Source organism: Micropterus dolomieu, linkage group LG04, assembly GCF_021292245.1.
Source record: "Micropterus dolomieu isolate WLL.071019.BEF.003 ecotype Adirondacks linkage group LG04, ASM2129224v1, whole genome shotgun sequence".
NCBI lineage: Eukaryota > Metazoa > Chordata > Actinopteri > Centrarchiformes > Centrarchidae > Micropterus > Micropterus dolomieu.
In genome coordinates, this window is record NC_060153.1 from 3,108,617 (window position 1) to 3,136,240 (window position 27,624).

Consider the following 27,624-nt stretch of genomic DNA (forward strand, 5'->3'; position numbering starts at 1 on the left):
AATTAACAACATTGCACCCATAACATATTGATACAGATACACAGACCGATACAAAAATGACCTGTAAATACACACAAACACACACAACTTACAGGATCTACAGAATCAAACTGCACACATACATCTATATACACATACATCTATAGACACACACGTTGGCTAACACTTAACACAAACCAAGCCTTTGCTTCTGAGAACATGAAGGAGGACCAAACTAATATATTATATTGAACAAAAATCTTATAACTTAAAACTTATAGAGAGACTGAGTTACTTTTTGTAATGTAAGGAAAATTATAGCTCAGACTTATGTAGCTATTTGTACTGTTTTGAATGAAGGGGGAAAAAATCAATATTAAGAACAGAAAACTTAAATGCTGCCGGGCAACCCATCCTGAACAGCCTGGCTACGCTTTTGATCTGCCTTGAGACTGACATTCATCAAACCTGACCACAGCAGATTAACCTCACCAATTCTCATTACAAAGGTGAATTGATATAGAGTTTGCTTTGGGGTGGTTGTTTTTGTATCGCGCCCAGTAAAGAATTACATTTTGAAAGAAAGATTTGCTGTGATTTGGGACATTGAAAACATCAAAATGACAAATGGATGGGTCGCCAGGCAACAGTAATATTTAACTGTGCTGAGAATGAGTAGGTAGCTCTCACCAGAGAGTCAGTATAATGTGCCAAATCAACCAAGGGGATAGTAGAGCCCTACTGTGTACCAACTTCTCCTTGCCACTGTTTTTATATACAGAATTTAAAAAAACCTAGAATGATATGTTATTACTATTAATTATTATTATTATTACATTACTGGTCTTCTTATTATTCCTATGCTCCTCATCATTAATACTCTATTATTTGAATATGGCATGGCTCTGTCGTGTGACTGTGTTTTGACTGTTTTGAAACTCTCAGCTGAGAAGTGCACACCAACAGAGACAAACATGATGGACGAGACATTTGAGTTCTTCTTTTCTACTAGGAGGAATGTGCTCTCTGCGGAGCCAAAAACAAGCCCATCTTTTCTCTTGGTGAACCCCTGCTACACCTGCTCCTCATCCTCCTAAAGAGGGAACGCTGTACAGATGAGAGAGAGAAGTTCTATATTTGCAACAGAGGTGACTGTTTTGTTTGTACAACATGGTTATGAAATCTTTCAGACTTTTCAGAAACCACAATCCCAAGTTAGTTACCTACCTGCTCACTTACAATGGTACGTTTTTGATTTTGAAATCGAACTAAAAATTCCAATCTTCAAATGAATGTCTTCAATTCCCACAGGGGAAACATATCTGCACTGTTCAAAATCAAAAAACGACTTTTAGGAAAAGACCTAAAGCTCTCAGCTTCCTTCCCGATACACTGTAGATCCACTGTGTTTTATCAACAATTGTTTTTCCCCCCACATCTCCCAGGTTTTTACTTTTTATGTTTTGGATTCCTCTGGTTCCACTGTGGTGCCATTGTGCCAACTTGATAAATCACAAAGAAGTGTTTGAAATGCTTTTAAATACTACTATTTACAGACCTCTTCTTCTCCTTCACCTTCTTCAGCATACACCAGTTTGCCAAACAGAACATCAATTTGCACAAAAAGATCCACCACCATTGGCTCACTGCTCCCTTTCTATCCTCCAATCATTTCTAAGACCAAAGTACTGTGGTAGTAAATTGACCTTTATAGCCCCTTACCCGGCCCCAACTACTTACCCACCATCACCCTTACGACCAATTTATACTTCTGTGTCAAGTCTATGCCATAGCCGACGGTGTAGGCAACGTGCCATCGTGAGCACTATACATTTATACTACGCATTGGTGTCTGCGTTGCTCTGCACTTACACCGCCAAAACTGAGTGGATCATGCTGATTGATGTTGAACAGCAGTTACTTCTAGTGGAATTACAGAAACACAGAAATGAGAGAAGGCATCGGTAGAGACGGTATGTACGACCTTTGAACCAGTTGAGGCAGAAGAGGGACAAGCTAGAAATGTGTTGGAGGAAATGCAATGCTACCAAGCCAACCACTCGCAGTTGTTGAGGTCTGCGTCACTGTGACGTGTAGTTACATTTTTGGTAAGTCTACAGCAAGTTTTACAGTGTAGGGTACATGGCTACGCATAGGTTACAGCGTAGATTTGATGCAGAAGTATAAATTGGCTTTTACAGTTACAACTCTAGCACATGCAAACATACACATTCAAGTGTACTCATGCACACACAACCACAACAACACACAGATGAATGTATTCTTTCAGAATTTAATACTGTTGCAGCTGTATTTTCTGTTTTCTGATGTACAAGCTGTATTCGAACAGTGTCCTCATCTATCTGAAAAAAAAAACAAAAAAAAAACAGATGGCCACTTGTGTTTCAGAATTGGAGATTAATAAGGAAAATTTGGCTTTCTGAAAAAAAAAAAAAAAAAAAATTCTGGTAGATTCTCATGGACAACTTTCCTCACACCAGTTTGTATAACCATTTGAACGAAATGTTGTCCACCAGAAGCCCAAAATTACCACTTCAGACGTCCATTGAAGTACTAGCAATGGGATTTTTGCCTTATCAATGGTTTTTAGCTGAAAATGTTTGTGATATGAGAAGTGTGATAGTAAAATGTGATGGTATCACTAGCATGGTGAAAAGAGACTACATGTTTATCTGCAATATCTGCAGGATCTAAATACTAGAGGCTGACTAGAGGAGAAAATGTGATGTGATAACAAAAATACTGCTGTTTATTCTATACAGAACTGTGCTACAACAACTCATTTAAGAAGACCGTAAACCACGGATGGAGTCAAGAACATTTAAATTCAGTGGATTTTGAATTTAACAAGCTTGTAGTATTTACAGTATTGACGAGCAATTTGTAATTACAAATGCTTATACTGAGTGAATCACACTCACTTGGCTTTCTGAATTGAAACAGAATCGACTCCAACCTTGAAACAACACTGAGGACTACACAATAGAAACAACTGAGATGGCAAACAATGAAAAGTTTATTGATGAATGGAAACACTGTAAAAAATCTTATTTCTCTGCTATAATGAGTTCAGAATGCTCAAGTCATTACGCCCAGTTAAAGCCATAATCGTGGGTTAGTGAAATCACCACAGCTGTTTGTAGCACTGCAAAAGCACATTCATTTGTGTGGTTAAAAAAAGAATTTTCTTTTCTCCTCTGGTACTGCAGCAGCTATAACATGGTTCCTCTGCTGCTGCAGCAAACAATCCGACTCTGATCCAAAAGAAAACTGATGAGCCGTGGTTGTTTCTGCATTACACATCCCAGATTGTGGCTTTAACTAAACAACAGCCTTAAAAAAATAGATTTTCTTTAATCTTTTTAACTTTAGCATTGCTTTAAAAATCGAACAATTTCCTGGATTCTTAACTTATACTTTCTTGACTGCAATTTTATAATTGCTTGATAAGCCTCACTTGAGCATTCTTTGAGTAACAGTAATATCAATGTAGCGATGTATTAAACTACTGTTTTTTTTTCTCCGTTCTGTTTATGAACAATAATGGCCTGAATTTATCATGTGTCAGAGAGTTGCAGAGCTTGTCTAGAATCAGACAACAATGAGTTGATGGTCGAGGCGACCAGTCGACAGTGACCCTAATCAGCACTGCTATTCTTTGAACCGTGATGAAGACAAACTGTGTTTTTGAAACAACAATGCCTAGAAAGTAGAAATAAATAGAGGTCCTACTGACAACAGACAGAAACGAGAATGGAGCATGCTGCAAGGAGATCCTCAGAGGATGCTTGTGTTGAATTCTTCTAGTGAATGACTCAGGAGTGAGAAAGTGAGAGAGAGAACGCTGTGCCATAGGATCTCTCAGAGGCTTTCTTTTTTTATTTTCTTGTCAAAAAATTAAAATGAGCACAATAAAATAGCCTTTCTTTCACTGTCTCCTTTCCTGGAGAAACCATACATATGCCTGAAGTTTTAAACACACTCAGGACTTTCACATTTCAACAACATTTGATTGCTTGAGTAAATGCCTAATAGGTCAATTTACCCATATCACAATAAAACACATTTTACTTAGTATCAGTGGTACCTAGCCATGAACAATTTGGGTGTTATTTGTTAATCTGTCTTTGAGATTTCTGCTTCCACCTTAATACAATCAAGGGGAACTAAATTTATTGGTAGAGCTCAGTGTTGAAAAATGTATATTTAAAACATTCAACAGAAACATGTTTCCATAGCACTGTCCCAGTTTCTTTGGACAATCCACAGAATAGTGGGTGTGTCTAATATTCTAATAAATAAATGATGTCTCTATTAAATCAAGAATAATAGAGACATCATTTCTGGAATGACAAGCTGCCTAACAATTAGACAATAAGCCTAAAAATGCAGGAGCTGTTTCTCTCTCATTGGCTTAGCTGTGATTTCAGATGGGTTTAAAGGTTTAAACCTGTGTTGTCATCTGGGCTAAAGTCACACGATCAATTAAAGGTGCAGTAAGAGATTCTGGAGTCAATACCATGACAAACATCATGATATAGAGCGAACAACAACACAGCAAGTGTTGTAAAGTTAGCTAGGGTAGCTGGGTTAGCATACTGTTGTTACAGTTGCTGCTGCAAAGCTAACAGAAGCCCAGATCCAGAGCCAGCACAACAGCACCAAACAGTGATATTAACGACTCTCCTGCTACTATAGCTAACATTACAACAACAGCATGTCTTGGCAAACTAGAAAGTAAGCTTAAGCTAATCCGTGGGCAAGTAATTTAATGTTACCTTAAACATACAAATCACAGCTGGAATACTGTTGTGAGCTCAGTCCCAGCCACCTTGTTTGTTTCCCATTTACAGAGCCAAGGCTGTGTACACACAACAGATTTTTTTTCAGCACACAGGCAGCTAGCAGATCGAGATATTCACAGAATTTGACACAGAGATGTATTTTGTATTAGAATCGCTTACTCCACCTTTAAATCCCATTGCTGTGTCATCAGAAGCTGGGTAAACTGCACCTGTGGTTTAGTCTGATTCTGGTTGCTGTGTCCTGTAGAAATCATCTAAACTCCTGAAGAGGTCACTGTATCTGAGGTTTAACTTAAACTTGCTGCAGACGTGGGTTAACTGAGGTATAAGGTTATAAAGTTAAGTATAAGGACATATTTATACAGCTCACATTATTAGTTTCTAAAATTTCAAACATTTTACCATGTATGTTCTTTTGAAGGCAACACTGTAACCAAGTGCCAATTGTGTAATTACAATTAAAGGTGTCATTTCTTCCTTAATTATTTTTTTTATGCCAGAAACAGTTACTGATTATTTGTCAAACATTACCAGTTGTTAATTAATGCACCCCCACAAGTCCAGTGCCTGCAGGTAGGAGTTTGCCAGTAATGTATAACTCATAAAAATAAATAATCATATATCTATTGTTAATACCACTGCAGTTGGTGGAACAAAATTCATTATCAATGTTGCATCGAGTCAACAGATCACTGTGAAGAGTGAGAATCTCAATAATCATGCATACAACATCACTCGTATTGACCACTCACATGTATTGACCGTACAACAATATTGACACAACAGTGGAAACATTGCAGAACACAACGCAGATCACAATAACAGCAAATAAAATGAAATACATTTTAGTCTAGAGTGAGAGCATGCTAACATTTGGTAATGAGCACTTAATTAAGTTTTAAAAAAAATCAAATTAAAGGGATCACCAAAGTCATCACGATTCATCCTCTAGGGACCATGAAGATTGGTGTAAAATTTAATGGCAACCCATCTAATAGCTGTTGAGATATTTCAATCTGGACCAAAGTGGTGGACCAACCAACTGATAGAGCCAACAGTTCAACAGCCATGTGTCTGTCTAGCTAGATCTTAAATTCTGGACAAATTTAACAGATCTGTATGAATAGATACTACAAGAGGCAAGTGAGAAAAGTACTTTAAAGGACTAGTTCAGGATATATTAAGTACTTATCCATAATCAGTGTATTACTAACAGTAGACGGTGGTCAGTGCACCCCTACTTTGGAGAAGCACAGAGGAGTCCCAGCAGGGGAGCAGAGCAATGCACTGCTGTGGACAGGGGCAGCAAAAAAATCAGTTTAAATGTACGCTATATAAAAAATAATTTTGACTGCTTTACCTGGCCATCAGACAGCCCTTTTCCTTGGCACTAACCATAGAAGTCACATATTCCTGTGCATAACTGTGCCGCGCACAGTGTTACACAGCAGATTGATGTATACTGTAGGTAGTAATACACTTCAAAATAACCAAACTACCCCTTTAACAGTGTCTTGCTATCTGATATATGAATAACTCTGTGTTTGCGCACAGTTGTACAGAGTTCAGTAAATATTATACATACACTTGTAGCAAATTTCACACAACATGAAGAGGTCACAGTAATTAATAATTCAAATTGGTTAATCCATGACGGACTGATATTTGTGAATAGTTTTTGGCTTGTGGGTAACTATAATCCTGTTAAATAAATTGCATAACCCATGTAAAAAAAACTTACACACTTTTAATGTCTCAAGCCAAATAAAACATAAATATGGGCCAAATCTGCTTCGGGAAAGCTTAGATGAACATTGATACTGACAAACCCAAGTTAGTCAAAATCCTCTTCAAGTTTTCAAAAAAGGGAAAATGTAATGTCATGTTGGATTGGCACTGTGGATGAAAGGCCCTATTTGGAGTGTGTCCTTGGTGAGATGAATTAGGATGCTTACTTTGCTGAATTTTAATTCGACAGCAGCAAGTGAATGGACCAAGTGAACCATCTAACGAGTAGTGTCTTGAGGGTGAGTATCTCTACACAGAATGAGTCGAAAGATATTTTTGAAATTTTTTAAGTCTTCAGTACGGCAAGAAAATTCAGCATTTAAAATAACTTTGAAAATCAGAGAATCTTTTTTTGTGTGTGCAAGGAACAAAAGTGTTTGTCAATACAACGCTGGCGATGCAACCCACTTCTCCTGTCACCAGCTGAAACATCATCATCGGAAATCTAGGCTACCCTTACTTACAAAAAAGGATCTTGACTTGTCCTCCCCCCCAGTTAGCTTTATTGGGCATGAAGCATATAAGTGAATTGCTCTGGGAGACATCAGCAATGCACCACAACACTTTTTTTGCATTTCATGCAAGTTATAATGCTTTCTGAAACTGTGGTTACAAAAGAAGGACAGAAATACTAAATGAATCTCACTAAAACACAACTGCTTATCCAACTGCTCGCTGTTTTATACAACATGGACGGTTCTGTCACACCCAGTGGTGGGTAAGTACATGTACTCCAGTGCTGAACTCCACTGATTTTACACATAAAGATTCGTTTATTGGTCATGAGTAATTATAATTAATAAGTGATTATATAATGTTGTCTGTGGCTCTGGAGGAGCTTTTAGAAGTTTGAAAGTGAAGTGACATCACCTCGGTATCTTGCTTGGGCTTGGGGACTACACAATGTGAACCTGGGCTACAAACTGGGGGTGTGGGCTTTTAAAAATGTGGGGGGCAGATATGGTCTAATGACAAGACACAGTTGCATTTTGAGAAAAACAGGATCCAAGGATTTTGGAACTTGATCCATAGAGGGACTTAAAGTTACACATCTCTAAATTTGATGTATAGGTTTTTTACTTGAGTTTTAAGCAAAATTAAGTTTGTAATAAAATATTGCTGTTATCAGCTGAAAATCTCCAAAATGCCAAATTTTATGTACATGTTAACATTTTAGACATTATCTAAACTATTTAAAGGTATAGTTTGAAATTTTAGGAAATAAGCTTAATTACTTTTTTGACGACAGTAATAGAGAAGGTCAGTACCACTTTCACGTATAAGTTTAGTAAGGAGCCAGGAGGTGATCAGCTTAGCTTAGCATAAAGACTGGAAGCAGGAGGAAACAGGATTATTGAACTTCGGAAAGAACCAGGCTAGCTGTTTCCAACTGTCTGAAGCAGAGGGAATCAGCTAAGCTAGAGTTATGCTAAGCTAAGCTAATTGCCTGTTGACTCTAGCTCGATACTTAAAGGTGCCCTCAGTTTTTCTGACCTAAACTCATTTTGAATTTTTATTCTTTTGCGTTGTTTACACATTGGCATACAGGTGATCTTTCCAACAAAACATTGTGTGTAAAAAGGCCTCACCAATAACTGCTATATTCAGAGTTTAACAAAATATTTAGGGCTGTCAAACAGTAATATCAAACATGACAAACGGCGGGATATGGCTATGTAATGACACTTCCCCACACTGGAGAGCCTCTCATGGTAGAACTGCTAGCCAGCTACAACACAAAAACCCAGATACCTGCACAGTGACTCTCTCAAGGGGCCATAAATGTGGCTGTCAAAGCTCTAACAGACACCCTGTCTTTCCAGCAAAGAAATGAAGAGTCTGACAGTAGCTTCTCATGGCTGGTTACCTCTGACTACCAACTCTACATCACTGTCCATGCAAAGCTTAGTGGTTAGTCAGTCCCCCCCGTGTCCCCACACCCTCTACCCAGCCACAAGGCCTCGTCTCCTACAGCCGTTGGTACCACAGGTTTCTCTAATAATTGGTGATATGGTTTCCCTTTAAGGTCTAACAAATGTATTGAGTGCATTTTCATTCTCATAAAACATTTGGAACATTTTAAATTTTTTTATTTGATTTGATTACATCCGTTTTATTTCCTAGCAGTCTTCTTCTTCACTGCCTTTGTTGGTACATTTGTTGGCGTGTTACCAGACTGTAAAAAGAGGAGGCCAGGAACAGTGACTGCAGGGCTGTGTATCATGTCATGCGAATACAAACACAGTGGGGATCCTCTTGTAAAAACACTGCTTCATAGCTGCTGTAGCTCTACTACAGGTCAGAAACTCCTCAGGGTACCTTTAACACATGAGACATGAGAGTGGTATTGAATTTTTTGTCGGTTAATTAAGAGATGTTCTCAAACGGAGAGAACTCTTCAAGTGATCTATAAGCAAAAAACCCTATGATTCGGTGTAGGGATTTTGTACACACAGTGTCACTCATCTCTTAGCATAATGCGCATGAAGGCAATGACACAGACCTACAGTACAATAAGCCTGGACCAGGGGCTTATCTTTCCAGATGAAATAACCCTTTAGATTCATAACAGTGGTGTAATTCAGGTGCAGAGCACAATCCTATTCCATCCTGAACTAACAGACTAAAAATCACAACTTCAGTACAACACCAGCAAGGGTCATTAGTCCTTATCTTTAAACTGCTGGGGTACAAGTGGCTTAGGGGCCTGATGGGGTGCGGCCTCTATCAAGACGGTGCGAAGAGAACATGTCCTAACAGGGTCTTTTCATTATCCTTCCATCTCCTATCTCTCCTGTGTGAATTTAACCAAGGGCAGGTGAGTTTGGTATGTCTCCATGGTTACATCATCTGTCTCCCCAACCTCATTTTCCTCCCTTTGTGGCACCTCAAATCTCTCGCTCACTCTCACACTCACACAGACGGACGGGAGCACTCTGTGTAGTTTCAAGCACTCATACTGTGGTGCAAACTTAAAAACTAACAGATGCTGGGAGAGTGAGTCACACTCTTTATACTGAGAGATTTCAATTGTTTAATTTAAAACTTTTCGAGATATAATTCTGTTGTTGAACTTTCAAAATTACACGTGATATTTACAGAAATGCACATAACGCAGTCATGACGCGAGGCAGCTTATTAAAGAGCACTCCCGGCCAGCAGAATGAAAGATTTCAGTCCTGTACCCGGTGGGGCAAGTGAAAAGGGCAGCCAAACAACTCCTGGTACTACTGCTGCTCACTGTGGAATAGAACCTACATTAAGTCTAGTTTTGAAGTGCTGTGGTTGAGAGCTGCCCTTTCTAGATGTCGTCTTATCAAAGCAGTCTGACGCAGAGCAGAAAGGAGCCTCTAGCTTGCCCCGGTGCCAGAGTTTGGAACACAAAGTAGTTGTTAGGCTCATCACAACAGGAGCTACCAAAATATCTGCATTTTTATGTGTGTATGCTGCCTGTCTCCCCCCATCACTCTGGAGCTGTCCACGCTGATGCCTGGCCAAGTACAAAAAGAGGCGTCCCTAGGCACAAGCAATAACCCCCCTGCTTTATTCTCCACATGGCATTTACAATGACACCTCCAGCGGGGATGGAGTGTAGAAGAGATATGAGGAAAGAAAGAGAAGGAAAAAAAAGAAGAAGAAAAGAAGCAGGAAACGGAATTAAGAATAAGGGCTAGGGAAGATAAAAGAGGACAGAAAGGGTTCTTTGCTCATTTTCAGAGTTTTGATTTCTCTCTGAGCCCTGGGGGTTGTCTTTGTGAAATAACCTTCTTTTAAAAATGGGAATTAGACTCGCTGTCTCTATCAAAGATTGCGGCCTAATGTGGGCCAGCCTGTAAAGGAGGCGGCTTGATAAATCATGATGATAAGAGTAATACTGGGAAACATTCTCACAACCATATTAATACATATTAAAATCAACCCGCTAAAAAGAGGGCCCTATGTCTCACTGCAACACACACACACACATATGATAGGCCAAGCGGCATTAATAATGTACAGCGTAAATGAGAGAACACTGTGGAAAGGTCGAGGCTGGCTGAGAGGAGAACAACACTTATGAGTTATTAGGGCAGCGGTTACACTGGTTATCTTCTCTTTGACTGGGTGAACGTATCTAACCTTCTCCTGTTTTAATATCCGATGAGGCCTAGCGTCCAGGAGATCAAATTTCGAAGGGGAGCAGTAACATTTCCAGTCTAAATTCTTATTAAAAACAAGACTCATTGCATTTAATTTTAAAACAAGGACAAAAGCTGAACAAGCAGCGCGGGAGTACTGGAGATTGTTGACCCCGAAACTCTGCAGCTCCGCTGCTTTCATCAAGAGCGTCAGAGGAGTGTGTATGTGTGGAGAAACTTAGGGCCAGATGTAGAAAAACAGGGGACGGGATGTGAAGCATGAAGAAAATAATGCTTAGAAAGACAAATGAATTACTGGAGAAAGAGAAGTAGAGGATGGAAAAAGCTTTGAGCAAAATGACAGATATTTTGCCGTTTAGTCATCCTCAAACTATCTCACCTTTCTAAATTACCACACAAGGTGACACTGCACTAGCTCGAAATATACAAACACACACCACCTTGCATTCCTGCACACGCGCTCCCAGATTGAAGGAGGCTAAGACGAGAGATCAAGGCAGTGCAAATTAAAAGTGCTCTAATTAGCCAAACTGTCACTCTCCTGTTCTGGCAGCCATATTGGAGTCTGCCTGAAGACCTGCCTGCCTGCACATTTCCACTGGCCCTCTTAACAGCCATATATACTGTATGGGAGTGAGGATTAGAGGCTGCGGCTGTTAAGAATTACACTTGCCAGACGTTAAGCACTGCAACTGCTCCAAAATGTTATAATGAATGGCGAGAGATGTGCTAATGAAGCCGCTGTGTGGAGGTCCATCATCAGAGGTATAAACTTTGCCCTCTTACAACTGCTTCCAAATTTGTTCACTTGGTCTGGCACCAATTCTGAGTGCATCATTGCACCATCAGCCTTGGGTAATTGTTATGCCAGAGGATGATCATGGGGCAACCCCCTGGCAATGGCCACATTTTACCTGTATGTTTAAGAGTGCATTTTTAAAGGACATATCAGGGCTTTTGCATGTTTTGGCTCATAAACAAACCATCTCAGTATTAAGCTGAATGTGTGCTGCTTAATGCCACTGTGTGTACATTTGTTTGCCATTTAAACATGTTTCAATTTACTTTTGTATATATTTTTTTGTGAAAAATAAATAAGAATCCAATAAAGACTAGAGCAGTCTCTGTGTTGCTTGCTGCCCTTAGAGTACACGTTGCCACATTAAGGTTTTACCTCGCAGGTTCATCAGATGCTGATCCACTGAGTGAATTGAAAACCATCTACATTATAATTAACATTATTATGGTAGAGTTTGATTTTCCATAACAACCAACAGTTCCTTACTTTGACGTTTTGTCAAAATTATTGTCATGGGAAAGGGACTAGAAAGTGATTTCAGTATTCTCCCGGTTGGTTCTTTCAAGCTCAAACTAACAATTGACATTTCAGAGTCAGAGATAGAAAAGCAACTTTCATTATGCTTTACACAGTGTGTTTGCTAGTTAGTAATCTTCTTTCAACATACTGTAGCTCTTCAATGTAATGCTTTTCGTGAGCCAACAATTAAATCTTAGATGTCAGAACTTCGTTGGTCACTTTTTTCAAAGAAGTCTTTGCTCAGAGCTGCACATAATGACAAAAGCATAAACAAACAAAAAAAAGTGTTCAATGTAATGGATTACCAATTTCAAGTTTTATATCTCTGCACACTCACTGCAAACTGGCAAATGCTAGAACACAATGGATGCCTGGAAGGTAGGAAATCAATCTGGAAAACTCAAAAAGCTCAAAAAAGAAAAATGCTTTGGAAAATGTTCAGCATAAATGTTAAGTGAACACACAGTGTGTAGTCAGTGAATGAGCTATCCCAGAGGTTTCCATGATAAATCTGTGAAGTCAGAAGACATTTAAAGGTATGATTACACATACTTGTACGTTGTTTTGTGATTTCAGAGTAAAATAATGGATATTCTTACCTTTACAGGGCCCCATAGCCTGTGTCAAAGATTGAGGAATTTAAAGGATAATTCCAGTTACAAGGGAACTCCTCCCTTGACTTCAGTAGTATTATTGTATATGTTAAAAAAGATGTATAAAGGCCTTTGTGGATTCAGAGGGAGCTGTGTGAAATCTGATTAATAGCCTTAGGTGAACTTGGCAAGCAGTGTCAGTTGGGTTGAAACAACATGTTTGAAAATGAAAAATAAAATCTTGGGGTGTGGAGTTAGAAAGAAGTGAGCTTGCCAGACCTCTGTAGCCCATTCCTCGTCTCTGCTTGAAGCTCAAAGCTACATTATTCTTTGCTAGCATAACACACCCGAATCTCCGATATCCCTGGTTCTGCAACATCAATTATGACCTTTATTTATAAATTCTGCTTGACAAGTCAGTGTTGTAGATCAGAATGGAGTACTCCTTTAGTTACAACTGAGATCTTTTATAGTTAACAGTTCACTCATCAACGTTTTTGCAGAGATCTGGGAACAATGAAACATGATGGGGCAAGAAATCTGAGCAGTCAGACGTTCAGACAGGTTGTAAAGAAGCCAACAGTTAGGTTGGACCAAGGAAACTGCTTGTTTTGGAGGTTGAGGTTATTAGCATTTCTAATAAGGTTTTGCCTTATTAGAAATGTTGGTAGCCAAAAAAACTAAACAGTGTGCACAAGACTATTAGAAGTAAGGTAGGTTTGTTTAAAACCGGTTTGATCATCTAAACTTGGCGCATACAACTTTATTGTTTTCCTTGCCGTTATCTTCCCAGATCCAAACAATTAACTTGGAGCATAAAATGTTATTACCAATAGGAATACACCTTAAATGTCGATAATAATGCTTCATTGCTTATGAAAACTGCGTAAAAATCTATGGCACAGTAGGTCTGAGTTGAACCACTTCAGTTGGTGGGTGTAACCTTTATGATCATCTTAACTTGCCGCATACAACTTTATTATTACAGTTAGAAATAATAGCCAAAACTATGAAAATAAGACCCAGGTTGCAATAAATAGGAATAACCCTTTAAAACATGAGGACAAGCTACAATCCCTAATGCAATTTCAAGTAAATGCTGGACTGAATATAGGTGTGAAAAAAGGTCTTATAGTGAACGGTTTCACTGCTGTCCCATCCGTCCACTGTATGTACACACAAATGATTTGACACACTCTCTCTCACACACACCTTTCACTTTGAGTACAGTATCATGCTGCTTCTTCTCTAAGGGGAACCCAAGGAAAAGAAAGTCAGATCTGAACTAAAGCATGACAGTTGCTCTGTCTCTCTCTGTTGGGATTTCAGCGAGGGAGAAAGCGGGAGACTAGAGGAAGAGGTGGGAGAAAGACTCTTCAGAGAAAAAGATACTGAGCTTCCTGTGCGACTGGAAACAGATGGAGAGTTTAGCGAGGAAGGTACAGACAGGAAGAGGAGAGGGATGAGAGATGAAAGAAAGAAGTGACAGGTCCTCTCTCTCCTCTCTCTGTCCCATACGTTTCTCTGGTTTCCAGCTGAGACTCTCTTCTGTAGTGATGATGTCTCTTCTCAACAGGTCACACATATCAATATTTCTCTGTGGTTGAAAGAAAAAAAAATATATATATATGCTGAAAGAAGTTGAAATGCCATTTCTTTACTTTTTCATGAATTAAACATGCATGAGAATTGCTTTTACAGATTTAGTCCTGCCTTGAAATGATTTCTGGTGCATATTTTTGAAACACGGCTTTCAAAATTGATTTTTCACTGCTCAATGCGGATTGGTATGTGTTTGTGTGTGAAATCTGATGTTTGGTGTAGACTTATAAAGCTCAACGTTGGCATTTTCGACTTCAGTCTAACGCCTCATTAATAGCTAATGATATATCAGGGGGTGTACTAATTGTTTTCGACTGGGAGATGATGGGCTGATGAAATAAAGATAAAGGAATGAAAAAAGTTGTAAGAAGCGGGAAGAGCAGAGATCATGAAGGGAAGGAAGAAAATTAGGGTTTAATTCTAGACAAGTAATTTGAGATAATTGCAAAAAAGGTAAACTTGATTGTTAAAGCACAACCTTGAGGTCAATCAGTCTCATTTGTGCCTGAGTAAGTATTGGGTGTAATTTTACCCACCTGACAATTTTTCTGTTTCCAGGTCTTACCGAGAAAAATAATAAGAAACACAGGCACACAGAGGCAACCTTCCACTCAAAAAGACCTCCGTGAGCACATGAAAATGAACCACATGCATGAATTGCCACATTTTTGTCAAGTAGAACTTAGGCACCTAAGGATTTGAAAGCTGCACCCTTGTATCCCCAGAGAAGGTGACATACTGATTGAACTACCGCGAAGGGAGAGATTGGGGTATTATTGTCCATTTAAACTTAAACGCAACAGTCCAAATGTTGGTGATAAAATTCTGACAAAAATCACATCATTCTGTTGGTTTTGGCTGTATTCTCAAATACTTTGAGGAAGTTTGATGAAACTTGATTTGATTAAATAGAAAAAGTTGTGAATACAGTACTCAGGCATGTGATTGGCAAAGGGCAAAAATGCAGGAAAATATACTGAGATCCCCCCACATCCCAATAATACTGGCGGCAGCTCGATTATAATACGGATGGTAAAGCTAAAAGTTATTAACCCATGACAATAACTTGTCATGGGTTAATAACTTGTCAGTGGTAACTCCACTGCGCCATCGCAACCTCTCAAATAATTATTTTGTATTCATTTTTACTGAACTTCAACAGCTAAATGTGCAACATGAAATTATTGAGTCTATAACTAAACAATGTAACTTCTAACTTTCAAAATAGTTCAGTAAAAGTTAATAGGTTAACAGCAGCAAAGGTTGTCGCCTGTTGGTAAGACCTGGTGGCCTAACTGTTAAAGAAACAGTTATATTACTCAGTTGTTTTGGAAATAGTAATCCGTTACATTACTCCTTACTGGGAAAAGTAGGCCTAATATTGCAGTATTACTGCCCAACACCTTACGTACCACTGATACGCGAGAGTGAGTGTGGTGCACACTGCACAGACACATACGCCAGCCTATAGATGTCCTCAATTCCTTTCCATTTCGCTCGGCCAGCTCCTGTACCCCCCCACCCCCTCTTGGGGTCAAGATGTAGAAGGTTTGTTGCCTAAAAAGTTTGGGAACTGCTGAGAATGTCTGTCATTACAAGAACTAAACTTTTCACATTTGAACAGATAAAGCGCAATGCGTTTTAATACGTAAGCTCAGTGAAAACTCCTGAATGGGTCAAATTTCAGGTTTACATCTCAACACGTTCATGAGATATTGCAAATGTTTGAAAATTACCTATTTTTATAGAAATTTATTGATTGTATAGACTGACATATTGAATCTTATTTAGCAACTTAAGAGAAGTTGTCCGTAGATGATCCTGCCTAAATTTTGACTGATTGGCCCCGCAGTTTCTGACGAGATATAAGATTTTGAGAAAATGTTGAAAAAGTCGCAAAATTTGACATTTTTAGAGCAGAAGACAAGTGGGGCAAAGATCAATTAAATTAAAACGATGAGACTTGTCAATTTGGTGACTTCTTATGCTTTTCGCAACATGAACAGAGAAAAATAAGAATGACAAAACAATAATGAGAACAAAAACAACACGCCTCCAGTAGTGAGCTTTGCTGTTTGGAATAAAAAGAAGCAATCCTTCCACCAACAAACAATATCCCTGTATGAGGTCAGCTAATCTCCTCTGATGAGAAAGGCCTAGGCAAAACAATGCCTCCTCAGTTTGTGTCGACTGACAGTTTATCAGATAAGCCCCATTTCTGGCCTCCTGATACCTGTCTGCATACTACACCTGAGAACTCTTCTTCAGCTTGACAGCTTTCTTTACCACTAGTATTATTGTGTTGCCATCAAAACATACACCAACAATGTTCTGGCCACAACTTAATCCACCAGAAACTTTCCCCCTGGGCAACTCCAAAAAAAGAAAGAGTGCAGCCACTATCTGGGAGTTTGGTGATGATAATGGTATGTAGTTGGTAATGCTCCACCTTCCATAAGCTCTGGTTAGTGGAAAAGAAGTGACATTTCACATCAAAGAGCCAGTTTTTGTCGCTAGGGGTCGGCATAAAATGGTACCTGCCATCCAACTGGCAATGCGCTAGACCTGTGGACTTCTTCAGGTTGAGGCTGATGGAAACAGGCTCAGCCACCAGACACTCGCCTACAAGCTGGGGCTCCCAGGGGGGGCCTGGAATACTAGTCTGGGCATATAGTGATCTTAGTGGGCGTTCAGACAGAAAACAGCCTTGCATTTAAAAAAAGAAAAGAAAGGGCTTGCGTTGGGTGAGGTGTGCTTCAGGTACTTGTGAGACTGGTGAAGTATGACCAATGAAGTCCAGTTGGAACAATAGAGCCATGACCTTAAAGGTTAATCAGATGCTAAAACACAGCACAGTAGTTTATATTATGAGCAAGGATTTTACAGCTCTGGATAGTTATTCCAGTGGCAATCGTTGTTGCTAGGTAAACATTAGAAATATATTTTAGGGAGTACTAATGTAAGTATGAACAAGGCCCATGAGTACAGGCCCAGAACCTAGTGTCGATGTTACACCTGAAAACATGGCACCCAGAGTCTCAGGGGCATGCAGAAGCAGCAACAAGGCGGTAAGAATTTTCACTACATCTTCCAGTTTCTTACAACCTCTGGATATGGTCTTTAGGTGGTCAGAGGTGCAGTAGGTGGGTTACTATAGTTATATGTTCCTGCAAAAATAATATTCATGTAGTCAAATTTTCAACAGTCACACACATGCTTTATTGATTACATTTGCATTTAAAATTTAAAAGATACAGTGTTTTTCTTCAATGCAGAGTGAAAGCCACATAACATCACACGTTGCTGAAGGACATTGTATGTTACAGTACTATTTGTTTTCCACAGCTTATATGAAAACTACTAAAACATCACCTCTAAATGAGAGCTGTGGGGTGTGCACAAGATGTTCTGTGTTGTGAAAATGAATGAGGGTGTGGAAAAAGATAAACAAAACAAAGCAAGGACAGAGTGTGGCATGTACTGTACAGGAGAGTATGTTTTCTCACGAGACATATGGCTCTACCAGCTGGAGTTCTTATATCCTTGCTGTGATAAGTGGCTTTATTCTCAGTTCACTTCCTTTTGTTTCTCAGTTTCATTGGATTGCTCCCATGCTTCCTCTTCACCCCATGTGCATTTCAGCCATTGCTCTTTTTTGCTGCCTAGAAATGTTCCTTGTCTTACACACACACACACACACACACCACACACCCTTCATAATTATTGTTCACCAAAATCTAATTCATACCCAAAGATGTATTTGTGTCACAAAGGTTACACAGTAAGCAAGTACAGCAAGTACAGTAAGCAAAAATGCATTGAAAAAAAACAAACAAAAGAAAAACAGTTAAATTAAATAAGAACTACAATTGTCTAAATTAATTCAAATGCAACTCACACAATATAATGTTGTTCTGGTAATGTTAGTGTATGTCAATTGCATTTATAAAAGGCAGCAAATAGCCTTACCTTTATGCAGGAGCATTCCATCTATGTCCGATTTAATATCCAAAATGACTCCACACGTGTACTTCTCAAATGGTTTCCTGGCATTTTTATTGGTTTTCTCCATTTTGCGTTAATGAAGAAAACCACCATAGACTCGGTTACTGATGCAATAGATCCACACTTAAGGACAATGCCTGTTGCGCTTATACCCTGTGAATTTCAAATTTAGTGCGGCTATTACAGATAAAATATTGAATTTTTTCCTCAAGGTCAACCCGCAGTGCTAATTTTTAATGTATTGAGAGGGAGGCGAGTTTGGCTCTTAACCTCTCTTGCTTAATGCCTCTCCTAATGGAAAGGACCAGAGAAAGACAACTGTAGGAAACCTGATTTTAAACTTTATCAAAAATTGAAGAAAAAAATCATGAACTAAAATGATATTTAACTAAAAATGTATTTAAAAAAATGTCATAGCTATGGCATAACAAATCTGATGAAAACTAACTTCATATTTTGACACATCTCAGGAAAAAAGTAGAATCGACATATCTTGTGTTGAAAGGGATTTCTTTAACATTATCTTTGGACTGGCTGTGACCAACTGTAACCACAAAACATCTCTGTGAAGCCTTTTATACAAGACCCCAAGAGAGAGGGGACAAAAGGCAGAATAGAAAGAGTCAACAAAGACTCAGCCTTGGTAAACAACGCAAAACACAACTACTGGAGTTCCAGAGGACCACACAAATCTTTCTTTTGTTCCACACACTGTGTATGAAACTCAGTGGGAAAGGTATTCCAAATCAGTGGCTTTTGAGTGTCATGACAACTTTGTTCTGTTGTGTTTCTCAAAGGTTCCTTGATGAAATATTCAGCGTACAAATAGCAATACCAAGTTGCTTTCTTAGCCTTTTGAATATAAACTGGAAGTATTCCATCAAACAAGGTGTTCATCCTCCAAAACACAGCACTATTCATATGTCAGAGCTGTTGAGAAACGGTTGCAGAATTTGAACACACTGAATATCATATGAGACAGAAAAAAAGAAAAGGGAGAGAGCCAAAACTGGAAATTAAAAACAAAACTAATCCCATCCTGATTTTTACAGCCCTGTGTCTGAGATGGTGTCAAATTACTTCAGATAGTGGTTTGTCGGCTGAAGAGGTCGAGGGTCACTGCAGAAAGGAACGCTGGGATGCTCTTCTGGTGATGCAGATGAAGGGCCACCATCTCGTCAAGAGTTTTGGAGAACTCTGTCTCCATGAGCTGCATGCTTCCATTGGAGCCCTGCACACACACACACACACACAGGCATCAAGAGACAATACACAATAACAAACAATAAGATCTGGGTTTTCCGCTACATCCATCTCTAGAGAAAAACTTTCAAAGTGAAGCAAGATCACTTAAAGTGGCTGTCTACAGGGGATTGTCAAGTGTGTATGTGAGTGTGTGCTGTGTGTACGCATTCACAGCAGGGTGAAGGTGTCTAAATCTGTGTGGATTAATTAAAAGGAATGAGGAGCAGCTCGGGGCGATGGAGTGAAGGAGAAAGGGATGAGGAGAGAAACGAGGGATAAAGTAATTAAAGCATTGCAGGGAGGGAGGATGTCGAGAAGCAGAGTCCCATCACATGCTTGGAAGATATCGGGATGTTTGAGAAATGTGTCACTGTGCGTAAAAGACAAAGATTTTTATTTAAGCATAATGAGAAGGCCAACGCAGTAAATGTTCACCCACCGAGTGTGACTTGGAGCTAAATAACTTTTCTGAGATAAAAAAAAAATGATCCTCTGTAAACTCAGCATCATTTTTAAATTGAACAGACGTTAGCAAAATGAAATTGGAAAGTAGTGTTGCTCAAAATAAAAAAAGGAAATCCTACTTGATAAACCAATTAGTGTGCTTCCTCACACACAAAAGGCTGAGGTGAACTCAGCTGTTCATTCTGTGTGAACAGTCACAAATCTCTAATGGGTGAGAGGAGAGGATAACTGAACTAATGACATTTGCTAGCTGACTGCACAGTGCTAAACCAAGGCTAAACGCAGTATGGAGAGTGCTTGACAGACAGATAGAATGACTTGCTGTTTTGATGTTGTTCTTTAGCAGAATGTACACAAATTTGCTTATATTCAATACTGACTACAATTTGCTAAGACATGTTTTAAGGTTCATTGCTTTTTAGCAGTAAGAGTAAATTTTTTGTAAATATTCACTTCAAAGACAATCTGGTTTATCTGGTCACATTTCCATTAATTAACAGCTTAGTACAGGGATTTTTAAAGTCCAAGACTGAGGGCCTCCCCTCAGACAAAGCTTGGGAAACGGCTCCCCCTCATCCCCCTTAAATTACTTTCATAGTTTCCCCATAGAGTGTAGAAAAGAAATAGATGTAGCCAAAATGAACATCATGCTGTATTGACTTGAAACTAGGGCTGCAACGATTAGTCAACGTAATTAACGACGTCAAATTTCACTGTCGACGAAACGTTACATACAGTGGGGAGAACAAGTATTTGATACACTGCTGATTTTGCAGGTTTTCCTACTTACAAAGCATGTAGATGTCTGTAATTTTTATCATAGGTACACTTCAACTGAGAGAGACTGAATCTAAAACAAAAATCCAGAAAATCACATTGTATGATTTTTAAATAATTAATTTGCATTTTAATGCATGATATAAATGACTGATATATCAGAAAAGCAGAATTTAATATTTGGTTGAGAAACCTTTGTTTGCAATTACAGAGACCAGACATTTCCTGTAGTTCTTGACCAGGTTTGCACACTGCAGCAGGGATTTTGGCCCACTCCTCCATGCAGACCTTCTCCAGATCCTTCAGGTTTCGGGGCTGTCGCTGGGCAATACGGACTCTCAGCTCCCTCCAAAGATTTTCTATTGGGTTCAGGTCTGGAGACTGGCTAGGCCACTCCAGGACCTTGAGATGCTTCTTACGGGTCGTTGTCATGCTGGAAGACCCAGCCACAACCCATCTTCAATGCTCTTACTGAGGGAAGGAGGTTGTTGCCAAGATCTCGCGACACATGGCCCCATCCATCCTCCCCTCAATACAGTGCAGTTGTCCTGTCCCCTTTGCAGAAAAGCATCCCCAAAGAATGATGTTTCCACCTCCAGGCTTCACAGTTGGGATGGTGTTCTTGGGGTTGTACTCATCCTTCTTCCTCCAAACACAGCAAGTGGAGTTTAGACCCTAAAGCTCTATTTTTGTCTCATCAGACCACCTGACCTTCTCCCATTCCTCCTCTGGATCATCCAGATGGTCATTGTCAAACTTCAGACCTGGACCTGGACATGCGCTGGCTTCAGCAGGGGGCCCTTGCGGGCGCTGCAGGATTTTAATCCATGACGGCGTAGTGTGTTACTAATGGATTTCTTTATTATTATTCTTATTGAACTGTTGAAATTGTATTCATCCACCACATGATTACACACTCGTTCTGATGACAAAATGTGCTTAAATTGTTGCAGAGAATTATCCTGAAAAATTTAAACAGATATCATGGAATTTGGGAAAAAAGACGACGGAATCTGGAAAACATTTCCATAGACTTCATAGGGCCCTACATATGTGAGGGTGTTGTGTTCAAGCTATGTGAATGAAGCTATTAAGTTGTTCTTTAATAACATTACTTTTCTTCATACTCGCTAATAAATCTTATGACCCTACTGGAATTTTTTGGTATTTGGCCTTTTTGAGAGTATACAGTCAAGAGGCTAGAAACAGGAAATTAGGGAGAGAGGGAGGATGACATGCAACAAAGGCCTCTAGCCGGATTTGTTGCGGTTACGTGGTAAGCGTCTTAGACTACTAGGCCACCGTGACACCCTGCCATAGAGGCATTTTCAAGATTAAATGTGTACTCCTGTCTATAATTGGGTCATTATCAAAAAGTTATTAAAAGAAGTTTCTTTCTTGTTAGCCGTGTGAATAGACGGTGAGGTGGTAAAAAAAAAAAAAAAAAAAAAACACCTTCTCATCTGAGGCTAACTTTATGTTTTGGAAATTAAGTGAGTGTTTTTTGTGTAAAGGGGAATTGACTCCAAGTCAATAATCTCTTTAAGGTTTGAGTATGACTACTGTGACTTCAGTAGTGACTTTCTCAATACATCTCTTTACATAACAGAGCAACTTTAACAGAGGCAAACAAAATGCATTCAGTACTGAGGACCATTTCACAGAGACCCATTAAGATGACTAATGCCATGGCGGCAGGAAACATTTGGTTCCTATTAGCAGACAGGTGTATGTAAAACATTTTATATAAGGACACCTCACATCAACATGACTTTGGTTACCTCTTCAAGTGTGACTCTTACCATGTGGCATTACTTTCATTCTAAACTGGATGAGTGCTAATCTCCGCCAGGTGTGTCTGGGGACATGTGGGTGGGGAACAGGGAGCGCAGGGCACACCGTGTGTCCAGTGTGTATGCATGAGAGTAGTGAAATGAAGGGGAGAAAGTACTTTTGTATAGTATGGTCTCAGTCTTGTTTAAGATGCATAGAATAGTTTCATGGTATTGAAACCAGGGATTCTCAGATCACCTCACTGTATAAACTCTTTTACCATGACAAAACAATAAACAGGATGATAAGTCCAAACTTCTGAATGTAAACGGTGTTATTATTTAAATGTTTTTGTTGCAACACACCACACAAAATAAAACCCCTTCAAACAAAGCAGAGTTCAATCTTGCTCAATTGTCCCTCCCAGCTACCTTACAGTCAAGATGGCAGTTCTAGGTCAGACATGTTCTAGTTCATGATGAGACCAAACTCTGCAGTGGAAGTCAGTTTTGAGCCATGACAAATACCAAAATGTGGCCTGCATCAGGCAGGTAAGTGTTGTTCCTAGTCTAGCCAATTGTATTGCATATTGTAAAATGGCGATTACAGCTGAGAAGAAAAAAAAGTTGTTGTTTTTTTTTTACAGCCAAGCTTTATAATAATAGGTACAGTCATTCCGTTTTTCAAAAAATGTCCTTGAGTATTCAATCATAAATATGCACAAAAAAATATTAGGCTCATGGGTCCAGTAGTATGTGAGATTATCTGTGGACAGATATATAAACGCGCACTCACTCACTCTCTCTCTCTCTCACACACACACACACACACGATCCCCTCCAGGCTTATGCCCGGCGGAGATAATAATCTTGTGAGGCACTGTGAGTAAGGCAAACTAAAGGCTTTTCTAATCACACCAGATTTCTCATGACTACTGTCCATCGCTCTATTTAACTGCCTCACTCTGTGGCTTTATTTCCCTGACAGTCCCTGGTGTTTTCTTTCCCTGCGCGGCTGTCTGAAAACTATGCCATATCCTCAGGCTGCAACTCTCATCACAGGCATGCGTGCATACACACACACACAGCGGGGCTCTGCTGCTCTGGAAACATGGAGCACATACATCAAAAAATAAATAAATAAAATACTGCAAACAGTTACCATGGAGATCTTAGTGTCTGAAACACCTTCTGCTGAAGTTTATCCTCACAGCAGACTGTGTGTGAGAGTGGGTGGGTGTGTGTGAGACGTTGTGGACGACTTGATGGAGGCCTATGGGAGCCAAGGACATTGAGGACTCCCTCAGTCGGAAAGGGGAACTAAGACAACAGCCTCACTGTATGGAGAAACACTAGCACCCCCATTTAACATTTGGATTTCGAGTGGCAAAATGTGCGAGCACACGCACCCATAAGCACATATACAGCCTATACAGATTTACACAGATTACAAAAAGTTATACACACAAAACTGAAGCGGCGGTGCTCTGTGTCTGAAATGGAAGGACCATTAATCAATATAAGGAATTTTGACCTATTATTACTATCAGTTATGATTAGGGATGGGTATCGAGTATACCTATCGAGTAGTATCGAATCATCTCCAGTCAAACGAGTACTTCATTCGATACTTCAGATCGCGGCAAAAAATTACTATATGTATGGTTTTGGTTGCAGCCAAACACGCAAACAACACACCGAAAGAAAGAGAAGTGCACGGCTCTTTTTTTCTCTGATGTGCCTGCACCATAAACTGTATAAAAAAAAAAAGAAAAAAAAAAGGCCTGCACCTGCTTGTAAGTCCATGCGACATTTTAACAGCCCCTTCACCTGACCCGGTCTCAGGCACGTTCGTCACAGTTGCAAGTTTATCACCACATGCTTGGCTTCCCGTTGGTTTCATCTTCTGGTATCATTTAACACTAGTCTGAACATTTTTATTTGCTATTCACATCACTTGTCACCAATCGCTCACTGTGTTCCACCATATCAATGACAGCTTTTATGGCGCAGCAGTGATCAGCTGATTTTACTCACAGAGCCTCTGACTGCAGCTATGGCTGATGTCAGATGTGGTCTGTGTGATCAGTTAGATGTGCAAACTCTTTGACTCTGTATGCTTCTTTAGACTCTTAAGTGTAGTTTAGTGACTTGTTTAAACAGACTCCTTACTCGTTTTCTATTTCTTACTGTCGTCTTTTTTCGAGGAGGTTTGCAACTCACCACCAAAGGAAATAGCACTTAGAGATCTTTCAATTCAGTTTATTAATCGGAAGTGGTGACTTTCAACAAATGTATGAAAAATGTAACTTCGGCTATGTTTAAACTGCAGGCCATATTTACCCAAATCTGATTTTTTCCATATGTGACTCATATTTGATCTTTTTATAACAGTGTGAACAGGCCAAGTCACAAGGAATCTGATCTTTTCCCGTTCGGATTTGGGCCACTTTTATATGTGGTTCAAATCCGATACAGATCGAATCTTTTTAAAAGCCACACTCAGGTTGGAATTGATGCAACTTGGACGTCACTCCAGAGCAGCTGTTGTCACAGTTCTGCTGTAGACGGAGCGCTATGAACGAAAAAGCACAACAAAAACGTGTGTGTGTGAGAATGAGTGAGTGAGAGAGTAGTGGACCAGAAACCATAATGAAAAGAACAGAAAATTGTGAACACTTCATAAAATGTGACCCGTGAAAGGACAATGGAAAAATGTGAGTCTCCCGTGAAAATTGGGAGGGTTTACAAGTAGGCGCTAACCGGAGCTAACATCTGTGGCTCTGTTTAGTTCTTTAGGTCAAACAAAAAAAAAAAAACAGATCTGGGGAAAAAAAAAATCGAAATTGAGCATTAAGGCCTGCACTCTGAACGTAGCCTAAAATTTGTTTTCCACAACTCATGTGGTCACTAAACTTTTTCACTCCCCCTCCCCCTCTCATTCAAATACAAAAAAACTCCCAAGATGTCGCCCTTCCTCTGAGAATGACCTCATTAGGATGAGGAGCGATCTGATACAATTTCCCAATATCGGGTTTTTGAAAAAATTAAAAAAATCTCCTTACTTGTCCTTAACAACAAAAGAAAAAAAGCAAAGTATCGAATTAAGTACTCTATTGGTATCACTTTAAAGGAACTGGTTTTGGCACTGGTATCGTAAAATGAAACGATACTCAACCCTAGTTATGATATATTTATTTTAAAGACTTGATGCATGTGTCTCACAGTCAATAGACTGCGCACCAGACTAACCCCACATCATGTCAACATGTTGCAATTTCTGAATAAAAACCAGCTGACAAGCTGTTCACTATGCTGAGAACGGTTTGGCCTGTTTTGTCAATCTGTTGGCTTTTCGACCATTAATTAGCTGAGAGCATATGAGCTTTTGGTTCCAGTGATACGCTGAAGGATTCAATATGTGATTTCATTTAGTTAAACTGTTTTTCTACAGTAAGGCAACTATTTGCTATTTATTTTAAGAAGTTACACAATATTTTCCTACACGTCAGATCTAGGCTATTATGCTGGTTATACAGCGCACCCGCTGCTAGAGGATTCAATGTGCTCACACGGACAATGCCATGACATTATTGTGGTGACTGTGATGCTACCTGTTAATTGGCACTAAACACAGAGGCTGGGAATGTTATTAGTTTAGCATTAAGTATTTGGTCACACTGAAACTTCAGCTATGTTCAAACTGTAGGCCAAAATGAGAGTTTCCTCTACCATTAAACGACCCCCACCTCCCCGTGAAAGAATGACCATTTTTTATGTACCAAAAAATAAAAAAGAACCGGTCGTGAGAGATCTAGCCCTTTTGAAACACACAGGGAATTCACTTCTACGTTCGTTGGCTCAAAAGTTCAATGAATTTGAACTTTAGTCACGCAACACTGTTCTGGTGTTTACCGGAGCTGCTTCTGTCCTCTCTGTTGGTGTTTCAGTGTGGCGGGGCTACTTAGCGGTTCCTCCACACAGACACAAATACGCACTAGCAAGAGCTAACTTAATAATAATAATAATAATAATAATAAATTGAATTTGTATAGCGCTTTTCACAAACTCAAAGTCGCTTTACAGAGCAGATAAAGAAACATAACCAAAAAAACCCGCTACGGATAGGCAGAGGTGAAGAGATGGGTCTTAAGGCGGGACTGGAAAATGGTGAGGGACTCAGAGGTGCGGATTTCATGTGGGAGGGAGTTCCAGAGCCTGGGAGCTGCCCTGGAAAAGGCTCTGTCCCCAAAACTGCGGAGCTTGGACTTGGGGACGTAGAGGAGACCGGCTGAGGTGGATCTGAGGGACCGTGAGGGTCGGTAGGGTGAGAGAAGGACAGTGAGGTATGAAGGGGCCAGGTGGTGAATGGCTTTGTAAGTAAGGACCAGGATTTTTTATGTGATCCGGTGAGAAATGGGAAGTCAGTGTAGTTGTTTTAGGACTGGAGTGATGTGCCAGGATTTGGAGCGGGTGATGAGTCGTGCGGCTGAGTTCTGGACCAGTTGGAGTCTTTTTATGTAGGTTGAGCTGATACCAAGGAGTAGTGAGTTGCAATAGTCTAGCCGTGAGGAGATGAAGGCGTGAATGAACCTTTCAGCAGCAGAGGGTGTGAATGAGGGTTGTTGATTTTGGCAATGTTGCGAAGGAAGGAAACTTGATGTAAAACCACATCGACCAAAAGTATTGGAACGGTAAGGCAAATTCCTTTGTTTTTGTTGTTCCCTGAAGACATTTGGGTTTAAGATCAAAAGATGAGTATGAGACAAGAGTTCAGAATTTCAGCTTTTATTTCCTGGTATTCACATCTAGATGTGTTAAACAACTCAGGACATACCACCCTTTGTTTGAACCCACCCATTTTTGCAAAACTATTGGAACATGTGACTGACAGATGTTTCTTGCTGCCCAGGTGTTGCCTTTTAGGTTGATAGTCCAAACATTAAATAGCTCTGCATGACTAGTCTTAAGTTTTCATCCTTGGTTCAAACCTATAAAGACTGCATTTCCTGTTAAAGAGGATAAATCAACATGAAGACCAGAGAGCTGTCAATGGGAGAAAAGCAAGCCATTGTCAAGCTGAGAAAAGAGCGAAGGACAAACATTGGACATAGC

The 27,624-nt window shown here is 39.7% G+C and overlaps 1 protein-coding gene across 3 annotated transcripts in view; it reads right to left on the bottom strand.

Moving 5' to 3' along the window:
- Window positions 1-17,440: 17,440 nt before the first annotated feature.
- Window positions 17,441-27,624, bottom strand: part of mad1l1 (mitotic arrest deficient 1 like 1) — a 96,952-nt gene continuing 86,768 nt past the window's right edge. The window contains exons 18-19 of one of the 3 annotated variants that reach the window (XR_006824699.1): window positions 18,215-19,481; window positions 17,441-17,924 (exon numbers count right to left, since the gene is read on the bottom strand). Coding sequence is in view for 2 of the 3 variants with exons in the window: in XM_046046490.1 (XP_045902446.1) it covers window positions 19,332-19,481 (150 nt within the window). In the remaining variant the exon portion in view is untranslated. Of the gene's footprint in view, window positions 19,482-27,624 lie in introns of all 3 variants that reach the window. The other 2 variants (XM_046046490.1, XM_046046491.1) reach the window with 2 other exon arrangements.